At 48.3% G+C, this 21326-nt stretch overlaps 1 protein-coding gene across 1 annotated transcript in view; it reads left to right on the forward strand.

Moving 5' to 3' along the window:
* Positions 1 to 20975, forward strand: part of LOC144785078 (somatostatin receptor type 2-like) — a 92715-nt gene extending 71740 nt beyond the window's left edge. The window contains exons 2-3 of the mRNA XM_078664187.1: positions 16325 to 16408; positions 19099 to 20975. Coding sequence (XP_078520313.1) covers positions 19149 to 20111 — 963 coding nt within the window. The 5' untranslated portion in view covers positions 16325 to 16408; positions 19099 to 19148 and the 3' untranslated portion in view covers positions 20112 to 20975. The remainder of the gene's footprint in view (positions 1 to 16324; positions 16409 to 19098) is intronic.
* The last annotated feature ends 351 nt before the right edge of the window (positions 20976 to 21326 follow it).

The raw sequence follows: 21326 nt of genomic DNA on the forward strand, positions 1-21326 counted from the left end.
GGCGGTCTTCAATAGGATCCATGCGGATCTGAGATCCTTCCTTTGGCTGGGCAAACACGCCAGGGTGGCCCTGTCCACGCTCCAGAGGCATCAGTATAGAGGAGGAATCTCGCTCCCCAATTTAGAGGCTTACTATTGGGCGGAACATCTGTTAGACCCGGCTTCCTGGGCACCAGGGCACTCAGGGGTAACTGCGCTCCAATCGCATCAACTGGAGTGTTCCCTCACTGATGTCCTGGGGCCTCAGTACTAAAGGACCCAAAACTGGATAACCAAGTACTCCTCTCCAGCACTTGACTCTCTCAGGGTAGCGAGACAGAGCAGTCCAAGGCTTACTCAAGGAGGTGAGGTGGGGTTAGACATTCAGAATACAGTGTAAACCGTACCACCAGCTGATAAACTCAATGTCCAGTCAGTGCTCTACTTTTTATAAAAGAAAAGTACTTTAATACACATAAGATAATTATTCTTCACATAAAACTAGGATAAACAGTGAAAACCAGAAGTCTCTACAACACTCTGGGGCAGAGTTCTGACCCCAAACAGTATTATAGCGCCTAGACGCCAAGCACTATAAAAACACAGTTAGCATGAAAACACACAGTAAGCATTGCATATTACAGATCATGTTACACAGGGCTGTTCTCATTCACTAGAGCCTTGATACCAAACTTTGTATTGAAAGGATATAGTTTCAGCATATGATGCGAAGTCAAATGGTCGTGATCGGCCCCATAACCCCCCACCCAAAGCAACAGAAGTGCCCTCCCATTGTGAGTGAGGACACCGCTCTAGTGGTGTCAGGGATCTGATCAAAGGTGCCGGATGTCTTGGCACAGTTTACTGGAGTCCCACTAGTCCAGTAGCCACTGGCTAGCTGAAGGAGGGTAGTGGCTGGGCAGAGTGCCAGTTCACCCTGTTACCCTCAGATTTCACAAAAAGAAAGGTGGGGTCTGCTTCACTGGCCTCTCTTCCCAGTTACTGCTTGTACAGGCTCCCACAGCGCAAGGGAGGAGCCTAGAGGGGATTTGATCTCACCTTCAAAGACTAGAATCAAGCATCCTCCTCTCTCTCTGGCTCTCGTCCTGTGCTGCAAGCTTCTTTCCACCAGCCTCTGTGATGTGCTGTAAGCTTCCTTCCCACACCTTTGGTGATGTGCCGCAAGCTTCCTTCCCACACTGGGCAGCTGTCTGTAATTTCCTTGGTCCAAAGCGAACGCTCCTCCAAGCCTTACAACAGCTGGTCTTTAATGACCTTCTTTCCAGACCGCAGTGAACAGAGTCTTATCATCTGTCTTCACACCCGCGGGGTCCGTGCCTGGCTATCTTCTCTGTCATAGCCCAGTCTTTGAACAACAGCTGACCACTCAGGCCAGACTTTTATCACCTCTGATTGATAGGCTCATCCAATCAGAGGGTCTGCTACTTTTTACACCTCCAATCACAGACTATTCACCGCGTGTTCAATGCATGCGTAAAGCATGTAGCAGGTCGTGCTCTGGTATCAGGCTGCGCCACCCTCTAGAGAGGAATTTTAATTAACTCCAGCCCAGGAGGCCCTGATAAGTGAGGGAGGGTCCTATCCACACAGTTAGTGCAGCTAAACCCAGATAAGAGCTGAGGGTCTCCCCCAGCCCACCAGGCCTTTCCAAGGAAATAGGGAGGGGGACGGGGGAGCTGGGATGTCCAGCAGGACAGCTCGCATTCCTCACACTGGCTCAAATCACCATTCTTCCCCTGTACACCCGCGGGCTCTCAAACACACATCAGCCAGACAACGGCAACAGGCCCACAGGCATGGCAAACTGCACAGACTTGGTCAGGGGGGTGCCTAGGTGTGGAAATATACAAACTGGGGGGCACTACCAACCAGAATATAAGATCCTTAATTATTGCCCGGCGATGTCGCCTCTTGAACCCACAAAGAAGTTAAACTATTGAAGAGGCAGGCGCTGGAGACTGGAAGGCAGGAAACAAGGTTTTTATTCGCTCCGGAGGAGAACACAACGAAAACGGACAGAAGGTATCGTTCTGAGGTGCTCTAACTGCATCCCGGAGGCCTGGCCTCTTATACACAAGTTTGTCTCTTTATTACATGTAACACATTCTCGTTGATACTTTGATGTATGGAAAGACATCCTCAGAATCCCCCCCTTCCCAGCCCGTTCCCATGCAAGGCTACAGTGGAAGTCCCCGCCCCGTTCACAACAGGTGATGATCATCGCGCAGCTGGGTATTCCGCCGATTCACGGAGGGTGCGGGTTTCGATCGGATCTCGTGGGATGGGGGGGGCTTTGATCATCTCGGGGGTCCTTTGAGGAGGGAAGCTTCCTATTGTATGGGGAGGGGCAAGAGATTGGTATCGGCAGAGCTAGGTGTCGGCCTGGGAACGGGGAAGACAAACGGGCACACGGGGAAAAGGGGGTTGCATCAAAAAGGGCCGGAGGTCATGACGGGGAAGCAGGGAGGTGTCGCGCTGGGAACAGGATGAGAGCCTGGGGCAGAGCAGTGCCGAAGAGGGGTTTATGACTCAAGGCAGGTGCAAGCAGGGGGGGGGGGTTGCCAGCGAAGTTAGGAGAGAGAGAGAGAGACGCGCTGGCTCTCGGCGAGAGCGGGGAAGCCATGGTGTCCAAAATGGCGGCTGTTTTACGCGCACAAAAGGTTTAAGGAGAGCAAGAGGGCGCCGATAATGTTGACGGTTTCCAGCCTAACTTTTAACAGTCCTCCCTTTTCAACATATCTAGCCAACTTGCTTACTCAATGTCAATTTTCATCAAATTCCTAACTTCGGCATCATATAATGCCCTCATGTGTTCGCTTCCAATGTCCACAGTTTTGGGAAAAATACAACTCGCACATAAAGAACACATAGGTGGCAAACATTGAATCCCTAAGCATAGGCCACATATTACAACTACGGGAATCAGGATAATGGTGAGCAGTCTCCAGCCCCAACTTTTGATGGTGTCCCAGAACCAACCACCAAGCGACCATTCTTCTTGCTCTTGGTGAACTTCCGAGGAGAGTCTGTGAAGATGTTCGATGGCTTTGTACACTGAGGGTGAGTTGTCCGGTATGTATGTACAACAGCTGGCCCCAATAATGCGGCATGCTCCTCCACGGTCCGCCAGAACCACATCTAGAACGAGGCGGTTCTGAAGAGCCACCAAACGGACCGCTTGGAGCTCGGCAGTGTTGTTGGCAAAGATGCCCGCTGTGATGTTCATGGTTGTCTCGACTGCCTGAGTCAAATGTCGGATGGCACGGCTGTTTGCCATCGGGCCCCAGAGGGGGACGAGTCCTTTCATAGCATCGAGGAACTGTGCTCCTGTTGAGTCGGCTTGCTCAACGTCTTTGGCTCGTTTTTGTCTGTGGTGATTCGCTGGGGCCACATAAGTTGGAGGAAGGACGAAGGAGATGTAGCAAGTGCCCCCCCAGCCTTTGGGGAGCCAGGTGTAGGCCTTCGTGCCACAGATGAAATACATGTTTGGGGATGACACAAAGGAAGGTGGATCCGTGGAGCCCAAAGTTCTGGTAAAGCGGCAAGCGCTGTGACCCACCAGCTGTGTCCCAAGTCCTTCTACACACATATGGCCTGTGACGTTGATGACCGTCAGGGCCACAGTCAGAGTGGCAGCCGTTCGTTTCCGCAGATAGGAGAAGGTGGGTCTGGTTGGATTGTTGAACACCTGCATTTCGATTCGTTCTTTGGCCGGAATGTCCATTTGGATCGAGTCGCTGGGGGTCAGCGGGCAGAAGTGTGGGGTATATTACCAACAACTAGCGATAGTTTTTGTCTCTAACTTGTTTAGAGACAAAAATTATCGCCGCAAACCGGCGATTTTTATCGCAGATAAACCTTGCTATTATCAAGGTTTATCGTAAATGCGATAAAAAACGGCCGCAATGCATGAATATCGCTGAAAAGTCAGCGATATTCATGCATTATCGAGCAAATGCTCTTAGCCATGTTATCCACCTCCCATTGGATAACATGGCTAAGAACTGCTCAGGGCAGGTGTTAGCTTTTGGAGATATTCGCGCTTAGCGCGAATATCTCCAAAAGTTGGTAATAGGAGATAGCGATGTTAGCGACTGTTTCCAGTCGCTAACATCTTGGCACGCCCACTTTGCATGTCATTAGTGATAAATATCACTGACATGCAAAGTGGGGCCCATGATGGTCGCTATCTCCTATTAGCTGTCGCTAACTGGTGTTAGCGACAGCTTGGTAATAGGGAGATAATTTTATCTCCGCTTTCTTGGCTTTTAAAGCCAAAAAAGCGGAGATAAAACCCCTTGATAATATACCCCTGTGTCTTTGTCTTGTTTCGCCCGGCCTCATGAGAAGAATGTGTTGCAGCTCTGCTGGAAGTGGCATTTCCCGTATAGCTCTCTTGTAGGAGGATCAGCCAGGCAAGGCAGGAGCCGTGGACGGAGAAGGGTGAAGGGATGAATGGTATTGAATGTCCAGTGGCATGGGGTAGCCACCCACAGATCCAGCAGTTGGTGGCGTTGGTGGCAAGATTGTGCTGGTGAAGTAGCTGCACGAAAGAGTTGTTCCAAAACTCCTTTCGCCTCTCTCTTAGTTGAGGAGAGAGCGAAATTAGATAATGTTCCTTCATGGTGGTAGGCTGAGCAGTGGTTAGGAATGTTTCGTGAGCAGGTGCGTGTTCTTCCATAATCCAGAGCGTAGTCATGAGGAGAAAACAGAGGAGGATTACGATGAAGAGTGCAATTGTCTTTGAGCTATGGAGTCTGTCTGTTCTCGGATTTCTGTAGTGGGTATTTCCTGTTGTCTCAGTCGGCTTCTTGTTTGGCGCTTCCATCATCTTCTTATCTGGCGCTTCCATCATCTTCGTCTTCAAGGTGCTCGGTAGTGGGCAGGACCACAGACTCAGTTTTAGCTTCTCTCCAGGTAACCCTTGGTAGTTTGGGTCACCGTTCTGAGATTCTTAAGCCTAGTCCGTGGCCTACTTAGCCGAAGCTCCCTCCTTTCGACGTAGGAAATACCCTTCTCGAGATGGTACAGTGGGGTCAGGATGTTTTGAAAGTTCAAGTGTCTCTGTATCAGGGTAGCAGTTCAACGATGGTCGGTCCCGGTTCAGGAGCTCTTCTTGGGTGCTGACGGTGTCTGTCGTGGCCAGGGCTGGAGAGACCTTTTTGCAGTGATGAGCGTGCAGCCAGTGTTTCTTCCCCTCCACTCGAAGTGCGGTCCGAGTGGTGATCAGCACTTGCCAGGGGCCCGTCCACCGGGGTTCCAAACTCTTTGACCGCTGAAAGTTTCGGATCAGCACGAAGTCCCCCGGCTGGATGGCGTGACCCGGACCCCTGGAAGCATCGGGGATGGCCTGCCGCACCTGCTGATGAAGGACAGACAAAGTTTCAGTCAATTTGTACAGATAATCAGACATTAGGACATCCGGAACGTCATGAATGGACGTTGGTTTCGGGGCAGACCAGACGCTCATGGGTCGACCGAAGACAACTTCATAAGGGGTTAAGTGATGTCGGGTGGGGGTAGAGCGCATCGATAGCAATGCCAATGGGAGGGCGTCTGGCCATTTCAGGCCCGTCGTAGCCACTATTTTGGCCAGTTTAAGCTTTAGTGTGGCGTTGTGTCGTTCGACAAGCCCAGCAGATTGAGGGTGGAAGACTGCGTGGAATTTCTGTTTGATACCCAGCCCATTTAGGATGAGCTGGATAACGTTGGCTACGAAGTGGGGGCCATTATCACTCCATAAAACACGACAGAGGCCATAACGGGGGAAAAACTCCTTTAACAGGACCTTTGCAGTGGCCATAGCGGTGTTGTCACGGGTTGGATATGCTTCCACCCATTTGCTAAATGCGCATACCACGACAAGTACATATTTCAGGCCTTGGCATCTGTCTAGCTGGATGTAGTCCATCTGCAGGACTTCAAATGGGTGGTTTGGGACCCCAAATCCCCCCCGGGGTACTACAGTTCCCTTCCCGGGGTTGTGTTGTAGGCATATTAAGCATTGTTGGACCAGGCGTTTGGCGGAATCTGGGATCTTGTCATTGTGCCAAACCCTGGAGACAAGTTCGATCATGGGGGCTGATCCTATGTGGGCTGGGGAGTGTGCCATGGTTAATATGGGAATCAAGTATGAATCAGGTAGCAACCATCTGTTCGTGTCTTTTGTCCGCCAGCAGCCTTCATCGTCTTTCAATCCCACCCGTGCCCATTCAGTCAATTCGTGTTGTGTGCTAGCCGTTTGTATGTCTCTAATTGTGTCCTTGGCGTCAGTCCAGTTTTCTGCTTGTGACCTGGTCACGTACATACGTGTTGTCGTTCTATTTTCAGCTGTCGTTCGGGCGGTGATGTCGGCTAGTGCATTTCCCTGTCCAATAATGTCTGTCACCTTCTTGTGTGCCTGGCATTTGATAACGGCAAGTTTGTTGGGGAGGAGGACAGCTTCGATTAAGGCGGAGACTAAATCCCCGTGCAGAATGGGTGTGCCGTGTGAGGTCAAGTATCCTCTCTCCCTCCAGAGGAGCCCAAAATGGTGAACCACCCCGAAGGCATACTGGCTGTCGGTGTAAACGTTCGCCGTGGTTCCTGTTGCCAGGATGCAGGCTCTCGTCAAAGCAATCAGTTCCGCTGCCTGGGCAGATCGCTGGGTGATGCGGGCTGTTTCTACTACAGTTCGAGCCGTGGTGACTGCATAGGCAGCGGAAGTGGTACCATCGGAGAGTTTGATGCAAGAACCGTCCACCCACAACTCCCCGTCGGGGTCAGGGAAAGCTGTGTCTCTGAGATCGACCCTACTCCTGGTCTGTTCGTCCGTAAGAGTCACGCAGTCATGTACGGGGTGCACATTGGGGTCGTTCTCTGGCAGGGGTAACAGAGTTGCTGGGTTCAGTGTGGTGCATCTTTTCAGGGTGATATGGGGGGCAAGCAAGGTTAGTTCGTATCCAGTCAGTCGTGCACTCGTCAGATCTTGCGTCTTGGTTTGGTTCAGGAGGGTGTCGACTGCATGGGGTACCAGTACCGTGAGGGAATTCGAGAGTACAATCCCCTCACTCTGTCGGATAGAGACTGCAGCAGCAGCTACAGCTCGAAGGCAGGCAGGCAAGGCTCTGGCGACAGGGTCAAGAGTGGCAGAGAAGTAAGCGCACGGTCGTTGCTTAGGACCGATGGCCTGGGTCAGGACAGATAAAGCGCACCCCTCCCTTTCGTGAGTGTAAAGGGAGAAGGGCTTTCTGTAATCAGGGGTACCCAGGACAGGGGCTGAGCAAAGGGCATCTCGTAGTTCTGTGAAGGAGGTTTGACACTCAGGAGTCCAAGGGAGTGGGAAAGGGACGTCTTTGTTTAGGAGAGAGAGCAGTGGTTTTACAACGAGGCTGAAGTTTGGCAACCATTGTCGGCAGAAGGAGGTGAGGCCTAATAGGGAGCGGACCTGCTTCTGGGTTTTAGGGACAGGGGTGTCTAGAATGGTCTGGATTCGATCAGGGGTGAGTTTCCTTCCATCTTTGGACAGAAGGTGGCCTAGGTAAGTGACCTGGGGTAGGCAGAATTGCAACTTCTTCTTAGAGACCTTGTGGCCATTTTCCGCAAGGAAGTGCAAGAGTTGAATGGTGGCGGTAACCGCTAGAGGGGTGGTGTCGGCTGCCAAAAGGATGTCATCGACATATTGTACCAACACCACCCCGTCGGGTAACCGGACTTGGTCTAGTTGCCTTTTGAGGGCCTGGCTGTAGATGCTAGGGCTCTCCGTGTAGCCTTGAGGGGCTCGGCAAAACCTATATGAGCGGGATTTTAGGGTAAAGCCGAAGAGATATCGGCTGTCTGGGTGGATGGGGATGGAGAAGAATGCGTTCTTGAGGTCGATGACGGAAAAGGTGGTTGCAGTGGATGGAATCAAGGTCAGGATGGTGGTGATGTCTGAGACCACAGGGTACTGGGGTACTACCACTTTGTTGATCTCTCGGAGGTCGATGATGAAACGGTATGCTTTCTCATCTCCCTCTCCCTGCTTCTTGATAATGGGCAAGATAGGGCTGTTGCAAACGTTGCTAACCACTTCCTCTACCACTCCTGCGTCTATCAGTGACTGGATAATCATTACCAATGCCTTCTCGCCTTCTGGCGATATCCGATATTGGGGGAGTTTTGGGAGTGTTGCGTCTGGTCGGACAGTAATGTGCACTGGGTCAATTAACATACGCCCTACGTCCGAATCCGCTTTGGCCCACAGATACGGAGGTAGGGTGTCAAGCAGGGACGCGTCGACGTCGGTGATGGAAAACATGTGTCGGGGGGAACAATGTTTAAGCAGAACGGGGTTGTCGTAAAGAAACACTCGAACTCCATCTTGAGAACACCTAATCGTCGCTCGGAAGTGTTTCAGTAAGTCAAGTCCCATAATGGCGTCAGGGCTATTGGAGGAAAGCAAGAACGTGGTGTCGGTGGTGTTGTTTTCTACGTCAAAGAGAATCGGGGCAGACAAAGGGTTGGTGGAGGGCGTTCCATCGAAACCTGTCGATGTTATGAGTGAGCCAGACAAGGGTGCCCTTGGAATCAGTCGTTTAGATAACGCACTACGTGTTGCGCCAGTGTCTACCAGAAATGGAGACTTGGTACCCAGGACCTTAGCAGTGACATAAGGGCCCTGCTGGTCAACATAGAGCTCGACTGGATCCCTCCCTCGCCCTTGGCTGTCCTATGCAAAGGTGTGAGTGTCGTCATAGTCAGATTGTTGATATTGGTTCTGTCTGGGTCGATCGAACGTATTCGGTCTGCTTGATCTGTCATTAGTCGCGTCATTTGGGGGCCCTCGTTGTGGTCCCTTAGGTCTCGGTCCGTTTGCTACATCCCTGGGGTCTCTGTTCCTGATCATTTCCAGGAGAACTGGGCACTGGGATTTCCAATGGCCAGTCCCTTTGCAGAAAGCGCACTGGTCATCTCTAAGGTCTGTGCGTCCACTGTAGGGAGTCAGAGTGCGGTCCTGGGGAAATGCAGTCTTAGGGACGTTTGTCTGGTAGTTTCCCCGGTATTGGTCTCGTCCTATAGTCACCCCTTGCAGTTTGGCAATCATCACCCTCTCTTTTAAGTCTTTCTTCTTTTTCTCTGTCGCCCTATCGTTTTCATTTTTCTGATGCTCATAATATTGGGCCATTTGGAGAATCGCTGTAGGTTTGGAGGCTGCCCAACTACTCTCGCTGGCCTGTAGTTTCTGGGAGATGTCCAATGATAGGCCCTTAACATAATTCTGGACAAACAGATGGTGTCCGGTTGCAGTGGTCATGTCCTGGCCGCTGTAATCGGAGAACACCGTTTCAAACCGGGAGAAGTATTCCGATACATCCTCCTGGGGTTTTTGGCGACAGGCTGTTACTATCGACCAGTCCACTTTCTTTTCTGGGATTAGGGTTTTTAATTTCTCTACAATTTTATCTGGGAGGTCTAGAATGGATTTCAACGGCTTTTGCCCTGGTCCCCGTTGTTTGTCCAAGTCATCGAGTTGTGGCCAGGTATGTCCGAACAGCTCAAGGTGGTCGACTTTCCGGATTTGCTTCCACACATCAGCTGGTAGACATAACCCGAAGAACAAGTCGATGTCAGCCAGGGTCATGATAGTTGAACCCAGGGCTGTACCCAATTCAGTATAGAAGGCAGTGGGGTTTTTACGTAGGTCGGGTAGAGATTTCCGGAATGTCAGTATCTCTTGCCGGTCCCATGGCTGGTAGACCCAGTTGTATACTACCCTTCCCTTCGCATCTTGGTTGTTTGCATCATCGTGAGTCCCTGTACCTCGAGGGGGAACCCAGTAAGGGGCAGCCTCACGTATCGGCATCATGGTGTTAGATTGCTCGGTTGGTGGTTCGGTCACTACGGGGGCCGTGGATTTAGCTCCCGGCTTTCGTTCAGTGAGGTGGCGGAAAACCTCAAGCGTACGCGTAAGGAGGTCCGACACATCACACTCGCCCTCATCCCCGATATCGACCTTCCGGTACAGAGTCCTTAGGCTCTCGGGACCTTTGTCTCGATATCGGTCCTCGTATGCATTCAAGACATGATAACACAGTCGTACGGTAAAATGTCGTCTGTGACTCCCTGTATACGAGCTGAACATATCTGTGATGTACTCTTCATCATCCTTCCTTTCTACCAGTGTCCTTGCTATTTTGTCGATCCCCGCTCGCTCATCTTTGTCTAGTCTGTTTGTTCTTGCAAGGCCAGCCCCTCGAGTCTCATGCTCGTCTAACGTTGCCGTTGATGCGGGTTTTAATACCAGGGGTTCGGCTGGCACAGAGGCCATTGGGGCCGACGCTGCGGCGGTACCTTCGCTTGTACCTGGGGGTGGCGCGTGCTGCGCCAAGGGTCGAGAAGGGGCATATGGAGGGGGCATGTAGATGATAGGGGGACCTAACAGCAGGTCCTCATTGGCTTGTCGTTTCGAGGGTAAATCAGGGTAGAGCATGGAGGGGGTTCTAACCGGACACTGGCTTGGCGTTTCCCTTTCTAGTTTCTGTTTAGCTTTCTCTCTTTCCTCTATCTCCTTTTTTAGCTTCTGAGCAGCTAGGTGGGCTGCTTTTTGCAGCTCTTTTTCCAACCTACTCTCAGTTTTCTTTTTACGCTGTTCAGTTTCTTTTCGCCACATGCCGAAGCTATCAAGCATAGTAGGTGTTGTCTTGTTTTTACCTAGGGCAGTTTCTAGCGTTTTTATTTTATCATCATCGAAGGATCCTATCAGGGGCCATTGACTTTCTTGACCCTGTTTTGTATATTTATGCCATAGTTTACTATAGGCAATAGCGGTCAATCCATGCTTCATGAACATGTCCTTATTAGGGGTGCCTTCCAGTGGGGCTGGATGGTCCATCTCTAATAAGCGGTCCGGGCTAAACAGGCTACCAATCAATGGGGAGAAGACAGACATGACGGCTCGTAACGAGGGACTAAAAAGTCAGCACTGCCTATCTTATCACTAGGTGCAAAGACTAGACAGAATATTTCTATTCTACGTTGTTTGCAGGCAGTGAATACCTCATGGATCACAATAACCAAAGACCAACAAATAACAATGGGGAGAATGAGTAGGTCCGCAAAGATCTGCGTTACCTACCTTTTTCACTATCTGCAAAAAGGGTGGTCTCTTCCCTGTTTGCAGACAGGGAATCTCCAGGAAACAATAATTTTGCGAACAACAGTTCAGTTTCAAGCAATTATAGGGTGGGGGGGGGAGAAAAAAATAAGCACGGCTGCTACCCTACCTATCCTCCACTGCTTGCAAAGAGAGAGACCTTTGTTTCTCCGTTTGCAGACAGTGAATCCCTCATAGATCAAGATAACGAAAGACCGATAAATAACAATGGGGAGAATGAGTAGGTCCGCAAAGATCTGCGTTACCTACCCTTTTCACTATCTGCAAAAAGGGTGGTCTCTTCCCTGTTTGCAGACAGGGAATCTCCAGGAAACAATAATTTGTGAACAACAGCTCAGTTTCAGGTGACTATTGAGTGGGGGGGAAAAAATAAGCACGGTTGTCTGCCCTACCTATCCTCCACTGCTTGCAAAGAGAGAGCCTGTTGTTTCTCCGTTTGCAGACAGTGAATCTCCAAATAAACAAAAAGAGAAATACTAGTATTTAACAATCAAGCAATTTTTCGCAATTTGTCGTGGTAACACGACCTTACCCGGACCGCATGGACAGTTTCCTGACTTCCGAATCCAGCGCCCGATCGTCCTCTCTTCTTCGTTATCCTCGCGGCACTCCTGATGGTTCCCAGTCAGGACCGTAGATCACTCGAGAGAGGTCTGTTCGGAACCAGTGAAGTTCGGATGATCGGCTGTCAGACGAGGGTCTATCGGACAGACGCGTTCCCGATCGTTGCAGTCGTTCACTTTGTCGTCAGGACCTCTCCCACTGGATCCATGGGTCGCTGATGGGCCCCACGTTGGGCGCCAATTGTGGAAATATACAAACTGGGGGGCACTACCAACCAGAATATAAGATCCTTAATTATTGCCCGGCGATGTCGCCTCTTGAACCCACAAAGAAGTTAAACTATTGAAGAGGCAGGCGCTGGAGACTGGAAGGCAGGAAACAAGGTTTTTATTCGCTCCGGAGGAGAACACAACGAAAACGGACAGAAGGTATCGTTCTGAGGTGCTCTAACTGCATCCCGGAGGCCTGGCCTCTTATACACAAGTTTGTCTCTTTATTACATGTAACACATTCTCGTTGATACTTTGATGTATGGAAAGACATCCTCAGAATCCCCCCTTCCCAGCCCGTTCCCATGCAAGGCTACAGTGGAAGTCCCCGCCCCGTTCACAACAGGTGATGATCATCGCGCAGCTGGGTATTCCGCCGATTCACGGAGGGTGCGGGTTTCGATCGGATCTCGTGGGATGGGGGGGGCTTTGATCATCTCGGGGGTCCTTTGAGGAGGGAAGCTTCCTATTGTATGGGGAGGGGCAAGAGATTGGTATCGGCAGAGCTAGGTGTCGGCCTGGGAACGGGGAAGACAAACGGGCACACGGGGAAAAGGGGGTTGCATCAAAAAGGGCCGGAGGTCATGACGGGGAAGCAGGGAGGTGTCGCGCTGGGAACAGGATGAGAGCCTGGGGCAGAGCAGTGCCGAAGAGGGGTTTATGACTCAAGGCAGGTGCAAGCAGGGGGGGGGGGTTGCCAGCGAAGTTAGGAGAGAGAGAGAGAGACGCGCTGGCTCTCGGCGAGAGCGGGGAAGCCATGGTGTCCAAAATGGCGGCTGTTTTACGCGCACAAAAGGTTTAAGGAGAGCAAGAGGGCGCCGATAATGTTGACGGTTTCCAGCCTAACTTTTAACATAGGGACTCACCCCTCCCGACTATAGATTTATTGCTGCCACCACTGTCAGTCTACCACAGCCTTAATAGAGAGGGCAGTAGCCACTCTCTGAAAAATAGGGGTGCACTAGGCATGCCCCCTCGACCTCAGAGCCAAGCTCTAGGGTCTCAATCCAGGTAAACAGGGAGACCCTCAGTGGACATGTATGATTGTCATGCTCACTGAGGTAGGGATCTAGAAACTATACAGTAGCTTTTTGAGTGACTTGCCTGGAGATTAGCATAAGGCAGGGGAAGCACTCTCTCCAGAGACATGCAGGAGACTTCCCGTCCCAACAACAACTGACCCCGGTTAATGACTGGTGTCATGCCCCGGCAGACCACCCAACCTACACTCTAGAGAGAACTAAAATGGCATCCAAGAACATATTGAGCTATCTTTATGGGAGTTAGGGAAGGGCGCTCCTTCTCCCCGCCACCTCCATAACGCTCACTGCGTAGGCGAGGGCCACACGCCGCATGGGCTGGGAGAGGAAGCCCACACGGCAGACACCGCTATGGCACTGCCAATGGTTGGCAGAGCTTCATAAGCTGCGCAGGTTTCACAGGTGGGACGACATTGGCATCTCCACTATAGGAGATGTAATAGCCAAGGGGGAGTTAAAATCGTTCCAAGTCCTTCAATCGGAGTTTGGATTACATAATACACAGCAGTTCAAGTATGTCCAACTACGGCACGCCTGGATAGCCCAAAACATCACGCTCACAGATATCCCGGAATATGCGCCTCTGGAGGGGAGGCTTCTCCAAGAGCAGATGGCGGGAAAGGCGGTCTCCCTAACTTATAAGACACTGACTAACCATATGCTGGGCGATTTAACAAGACTCAGGGATACCTGTGAGGTGGAAGTGGGGGAGATGGAGGATCTGGATTGGGAGAAAGTCTTGATGCATCCCCGGGAGGTGGCAATCAAGTCTAGGCTACGACTTATCCAATTTAATATTCTTCATAGAACCTACTTTGACAGGTTGCGTTTGTACAAAATGGGGATGGTAGAGGACTCACGATGCCTTAGATGCCTTCAGGGAGAGGGAGATTTTTATCATACTGTATGGACTTGTGATGTAATACAAATATACTGGACCCAGATATTTGGGGAATTAGAGGAGGTCCTCGAGGCACCGATCCCCCGGGATCCCAAGCTGGCACTGCTGGGCATGACAAACGAGGTTGATCTGACCCGCCCACTACTTACTTTTCTGGTCCTCGTATTGGTTGTTGCCAAAAGAGACATTGCAAAACACTGGGGAGCGCCGGAGCACCCGGGCCTGGAGGAGTGGAGGAGAGGGTTGGACCTGTATATGGCAGCAGAAAGGGTCACCGATAAGGCCAGGGGCTGCCCGAAAAAATTCCGTAGAGTCTGGTCAAAGTGGAGACATTATCACGGGCTGGACGGGGGGCTGTAGGAGGGCTTACACAGGGGGGGGCATGGGACAAGACACCGGGACTAATGAGATATACGTTGAGGACACGACTAACCTACTGAGCCCACGGGATGTCGTGAGCCACCTGCAGATGCGGACCTCAGACAGTGAAAGACTTTGGCTGGTACTGGGGGGATGGGGAGGGACAAGGGAGTGTAGCTGCAGAAATTTTCGTGTGTGTAGTCTTGACGGATCTTAAACTTGGGTTTTTCAACAGTTCGATATAGGGAGGTGGGGGGGGAGTTCTTGCATTTAAAAATCAAAAAGCAGAACCGGGGAACGCCCATTGAATGTTTGCATCTGTGTAATATCTGGTTCATATAGTGCACTGAGCATGATTGCCGCCCGACCTCTGGGGTGTGGGCTGAATGGCCGTGTATCCCTTAGCCGGCTGTGAGTGGCACCAACTGTGATGCATAACTGTAATCTCTGACAGACTGTTTAGCGGCTCCTGGTGTATCTGCAATAGAAATTTATTTTTAAAAAAAGGAAGAGTGACGATAAAGGGGATCATATGATCCTGACGGAGGCCACAAACCCTCATTGGCATATAAAGGTTGGTTGAAACATGTTGACAACATTTAGAGTGATGGTTAGGCAAAAAACAAGCCCATAGATCATGAAATGATGCAATTTTTAATCCTGTCAGGGGGACCGAGAAATAAAATATTAAAATTGAATACACACACTTAAGGCACTTTTAACCCATCAATACTCTCACAATCTTGACCCCTCATGTTTGTGATTGAAAGCCAATCAGAAACATCAGCTCCATCCCTGTTGATGGGCAACAGGGAGCGTAGTAGTAGCTTGATGATGAAGAATGCTACGATTAGAGATTGAGGGCACATTTTTGACCCAAAAAGGGGTTTCCTTAGATGGTGACTTGGTTTGTTTTTCATCAACCTTATGTGTATGGTTTAGGATAAACGGTGGGTGGTTGATAGATTATTACCTCTTACCTCCTTTGTGTGATATATAGGTTGCTATTTGTGACATGCTGTGATCGCCTACAAACAGCAAGGAACAGTAGATGGCCCTCGATGTATTTGCCTTTCCAAATTGGAAAATTCTTTTTTTAAAGCAACTTATGCTGCAAAAAAATGAAAATTTTGGACCACTACCAGCTTCTCACATGGTCGCCTAATAGGATTCCTAAAAGTAAAACTGCCCAACAAGGACACATTTTTCTTTTCAATCTGTTCTGACCTCCCTTGAGTCGTCAGTATCTTTACAATAGATTGTGAATGCAATTGAAGCAGCAAACCATTGATAGTAGCATTCCAAACTGCACCTAGGAGGGGGCGACCCTTTCATGCATCTTTACTTGTGATTTGGAATCAGTTACTGAACTCATTTTGAGGGTTTGAAATGCTTTTCATACTCACAAAATGGGTTTAGTAGATATCAAGAAGCCATTTTGCCATCACAAACCCAATGATTTTGCACAATGTACGGTTGTATACCAGGCCTTAATCTGAAAGGACTCAGCTGCAGAATTCCAGCAAACACTGAGCAAAATTTCTAAGAACCATTGGAAAATTACAAGGGGTGGGTGGGCGGAACTCGCAGAGACTCATTCCATGGAATTTCGTGAAGTTACATAAAAACTGCAAGATTCTGCAGATTTCGGAAGTGGGAGGAAATCTGTACTTCACACTGCTCGTGCTGATTTTTAGTGCTGGAAGATTGTTCTGCGCTGCAAAATCAGTGTGAACTGCACCATGCGGTGGGCCAGAGGGAGCTGCTTCTTGGCTGCCCCTTGAGTAGATTTTCTACTCGAGTAGCAACTTTCTCACCACGAATGGTCACCACCACCCACGATGAGAAAATCTCGGGGGATGATGTTCTAGCGCCCGAAAATCTCCATTGGCTTTTCCAAGCATTCGAGTTTGTTGGTGTATTTTCTTTCCTCTTTGAATTCAGAGTGTTTTTCATTTGTAACTTAATGTTATCATTGTACATTGTGTACTTTGTTGAAGTGTTCCTACTTGAAATTTGTAACCAGCACTTATTACTGTTTTCATATTTTCTGTAGATTTGGTTTGTCGATCCTTTGCAGTCATTTGGAGTAGATGTCACACATTCTTACTTTGTGTCCTTTGCAAGTATTGTCCTTAAGGTAAGTGTTCTGGAAAAGGAAAGGACTATGCTCCAATCTTCAAAGCAATGTTCCCCATTTACATCACCTGGGTTTTCAATGGTGCTGGCTCAGAGGGTACTTTAAATTACTTCCAAAACAGCAATAGGATAGGGATTTTCCACACTGTTACTATTTGTAGTATCGCTGTAGGTGGAGTTGGTGTTGGTGGGTTTGCTGGTGCAGGACTTGGTGACCTTCATAATGGACTTTGTGGCAGTAGTTGTCACTCCTGCTGATGGTCTACATTCCTTACCTGTCACTCCTCAATAGCCTCGCTGTCGACCAATGTTGTTTGCACACTGATACCAAGGTCAGAACTACATCTTAACTGCCTGTGATCGAACTACTAAAATGGCATCTGGAAACTACCCCAATATAGCCCCCAGGGGGACGGGACTACTGCAGCCAAGCATACTATTGGCAGTGCTGGCCACTTCCACCTTTCAAACTGAGATGATTGATAAGGCCAACGCACACAAGGATGAGTGTCTCGTACAGGAAACAGAAGAGGGAGCCAGAGGATGGAGTACCAAGGACGTTGGGGAAGAAACCTGAGCGGTGCTGTGCAGATGCCGGGAGCAGGAGAGGTAGAACTGGGAGTCTGAGACGTTCCGATGACCAACGAGAAAACCCCAAGGCAGGAGGAGAATCCAGGGGCTGACAGGAGCAACGCCTCACAAGACGAGAGATAGACGGCATGCAGAGGACCCCAGGGAAAGGCTAGCGGGAGATGAGACCACTGTGACTCAAGGACAGAGTCTTGGCCTCAGGCGAGAACGGCAGCGGGCTTTGCGGCGGGTGGTCCGGTGGGCTCGTGCACAGGATTATTTAATAGGACTTTAATTCTAGGGTGTGGCCCAGATGGCATGGTATGCCTGATGACACACACCCTAAGTGAGCTGCTGAATTGCACGGGGAAGAAAAGGGAGCACTGTGAACCACTATCAAATGTGAGAGGCCCGACTTTATCTTTTATTCTTGTTTTTCCTCTCTTTGGTAAAACTTGCGACTTAGAAAGCATCCTTCATTAAACCTTGGTCTGAGTCAATCCATGAACCCAGCGACACTGCCCATGCATAAATAAATTAGCAAAGGGCGAACATTCAAGTGTGATTGAGACAGCACCACTCACACAAGTGAGAACCTCAGTTAAGTCTAAATTCAAGAACTGCTGACTGTTGTAGGAGTCATAAAAAGGCATGGTCATGGTGAGATCTGATACAAAGTCCACTTTAGAAATTGCTGTCATTAAATGCAAGAGGATTGATACTGTGTTCTGAGGTCTCTACTAGGCCATCTGCTCAATGTGCTCTCTTGTTACTGTAGTTGCATTAGGCTATGAGAGTTGGTAACCAGAAGGCTCTAGGTCCTCATTACGCAGCTGATGGTTATTATTCTTTGGAAATTGCCTCTGATTCTGATAGCAACAGCACTGTTGCTCCTTCTTTTCCCATGGTCCTGCTGGCCTCTGACAACACTGGTGATCCACTCATCATTCTGGTGGCTATTTTGCGATGATGGTTGGACTGCTATGGCTTGAAATCCCCTCAGTCTCTTTGAGGCCGTTTGCCCACAGCAACAGCTGTGAACAAACATCGAAATGTTGGAGCTCCGGGCTTCTACCAGCCATTAGAAGCCTGGTGAACTCCATTGTTTTCAATGAGTTCCCAGCATTCCAATGTTCTAATAGTAGTTTGCCCAGGTTTAGATTGATATACTACATCCCGAAAATGTCTCTCACAGTAAAAAATAAGCTCTACAGAAGCATTGGTGGTGGATTGTGGCTGACACGTGAATATACCCCTCATGTGGTATAAACATGTTGTAAGATTGGGAGTGTGTTTTGGAGTCACGTGATTTCAGGCTAAGCGTACATTCCAGTTCCTTCCAGCATTAACTTCAAGGTGATCATTCATCAATACTAACTCACATCTTTTAGTTACTGGGCAGAAGATACTTTCTTTTACTTAGGGTTGTGGAAATAGGTGTGGTGTGGAAGTTGGCTGACCTGTTTATGGTGGAAGTGTAAGTGTTAGACTGGTTTCAACACATAAGATAAACTGATGTGTTTTACGTACAAGTCTTTGGACTACTTAAGTAGTAATTTCAGGTGATTATTATTAGAAAAGTTGTGGTGGCAGTACCTCTTTGTCAAACTATTATTTGACATAAATACTGTGTTGTAAGTCTCATTTACAAAAAATCACCCTTTTTGAGTTTATATTACGAAATCTACACCCAACTGGATGATACTTTTGAAAATGATAATTAGGGTACAATTATTATGCCAGAAAATATTTCTCTATGCTTTATTCTGACCTACAACCTGTATTCAAATTATAAAGTATTGAGTAAAGTGTGAAAGAGTAAAACCTGTGAAAATAAACATTTGCAGTGCATAACATCATTCAGCACACGTTTCCTTTGCCTGCTAGTTCTTCTTCTTTACAGATCACACTGCTGTGTGTGTTAATAGTTAATAATGTATGATGTTTTACAACTGAAATGTTCTCTTTTCCTTAATTAAGTATTAGAGAGTGTATCCTATTGATGTCAGAATAATGTATCAGGAGCTTCCGTAGGGACCAATGTATAATTGTATGTTTAAAAAACTAATAAATATTAAAAAACTAATAAATACATTCATTTTCTTTTTACATGGAAACCAGGTATTCTCTGAAAAACACTTAAACTTGAAATAAATCAAGCGAGAAGCGACATGGATCCCGTTTACGAAGCTATCTTTGGAAATGGATCACTGGTTCATAACCTGACTTTGACTGACTACTTCTCTCCAGAAGACATCACCTTATATCCGAATCTCCCGCTTGTCGTCAGTTACTTTCTGCTGTCTGTGATTGGGCTTCTGGGCAATGCCTTGGTGATGTACATGTTTTTGAGATATGCCAAGATCAAAACTGTCTCCAATATATACATTTTCAATGTGGCCATTGGTGATACCCTCCTTATGCTGGCTTTGCTTTTTGTTGCCACTCAAGAAGCCATGATTAAGTGGCCCTTTGGCATCTTCTGGTGTAAAATTGTTCTGGCTGTGACGACCATTAATCCGGTTGCCTGCATCTTCTTTGTAACGGTGATGAGCATTGACCGTTGTGTGGTCCTCTACCGTCCCACCCTGTCCAGTCGGTGGCGTAAACCAAAGGTGGCCTGTCTTCTCAGCATAGCAATTTGGGTAATCTCCATGTTGTCCTCAGTTCCAGTGATTGTGTATGGAACGGTCCCGGAACATCCACCCACTTGTCAACTCATCTGGCATGACCAAAATCAACATTATATTTACACTGTTTTTCTGTATTGTCTAGGATTTTTCCAACCTGTGGTACTGATTATTATATGCATTTTGATGATTGCAGTCAAAGCACAACCGCCTGTCGATCCACTTGTCCCAAAACACAAAGGATCTGATAGGACAAGAATGGTTGTCATGCTTTTTGTTGTCTATGTGGCATTTTGGATTCCAATGCATATTTTCAACATGATCTACGTTGAGTTGGGAGATATCACAGGGTACCGTGCGTTGGTGCATATTGGTTCAGTTGTTGTTGTTATGCCCTATATTAAGGGCTGCATCTACCCAATAATGTATTGCTATGTGTCGGATGATTTCAGGCAATGTTTTCAGAGTGTGGTGTGCTGCAAGAAAATAGAACAGCTGCATTAAAGCTGTTAGTTATAAGTTAGAGTCCCAGTTACAGAAAAACGATGTTACACTCAGCAATTGATTCGGGGGAACACTGTGGAAAACCTTCGAATGTTGGGAGCTCTGTTGAAGACAATGAAATAGCTTGGAGCTAATAATATAGCTTTATAGCCCACCATAGCGGGTTATACCGGCTATTAAAGGCCCGCTACCGCGTTAAAGCCCTGAGCCGAAGGTGAGGGACTTTAACAAGGTAGCGGAACTTTATTAGCTGGTATAGCCCTGCTACGAAGGGCTATAAGGCTATTAGAACATGCTGCCACTAGAGGGCAGAATGTTCTAACAAATAAAACAAAGGCCTCTCGAAGCTCAAGGGGATTTAAATCCCCTCGAGCTCTGAGAGGCCTTTGTAATACATTGGAATGTTGCACTGCGGGCCTTTACCAGCCCGTAGAAGCAGGGATAACTTCATTGCCTACAATGGAGCTCCCAACATTCCAGTGTTCTAATTGTTAGTATGCACTTCTTCAATGTTCCAATGTGTGTCTTTTGGTTTCTCTACATTAGCTTTGAACATTCTACCTGTAGTGGGTGAAATGGTTTAATATCCTTATAGCCCTTCTGCATCATGCTCTACTAGTGTTTAAAGGCCTTCTTGGTCCCGGAAGACCCTCCCCTATGGCTCAGGCAGGACTACGACATGGGTTCAGGGCCTATAACAACTGGTATAGCCCTGAGCAATGGGCTCTTAGCATAGAACTGAACACCAGCAGTAGACGCAAGAGGGCATTCAGGCTCTGATTCATTAAAATAAACGTACACTTTGGTGTAAGTTTTTAATCGTTTGCTAATCAGAAAGTTATTTTACGAGTAATATCTTTACAGCTACGGAGTCTCTGCACATAAAAAGACCAGGCTGTCCTATCTTTTTATGTGAGGAGACTCCACAGTCATAAAGATACTACTTGTAAAATGCCTTTGTGAACAGCAAACAAATGTAAACTTACACAAAAGTGCAAGTTTCTTTTGTGAATGAGGCCTAAAATGTTCTCTCATTAAAAGTAAGACAATGGTCACAGAGAAGGAGGGAGCACAGTTCAGGGGTCTCAAATGAGCAGCTTAACTTGTAGAACAGAGTTCGCCTGCCATGCGAACCCCATCTAGTCCGCTTCTTCACATGGTCACTTTTTGCTACTTACTTTATTACAATATGCATGTTAACGTGATGAATATGAA

This window comes from Lissotriton helveticus, chromosome 10 (assembly GCF_964261635.1).
Source record: "Lissotriton helveticus chromosome 10, aLisHel1.1, whole genome shotgun sequence".
NCBI classification, from domain to species: domain Eukaryota; kingdom Metazoa; phylum Chordata; class Amphibia; order Caudata; family Salamandridae; genus Lissotriton; species Lissotriton helveticus.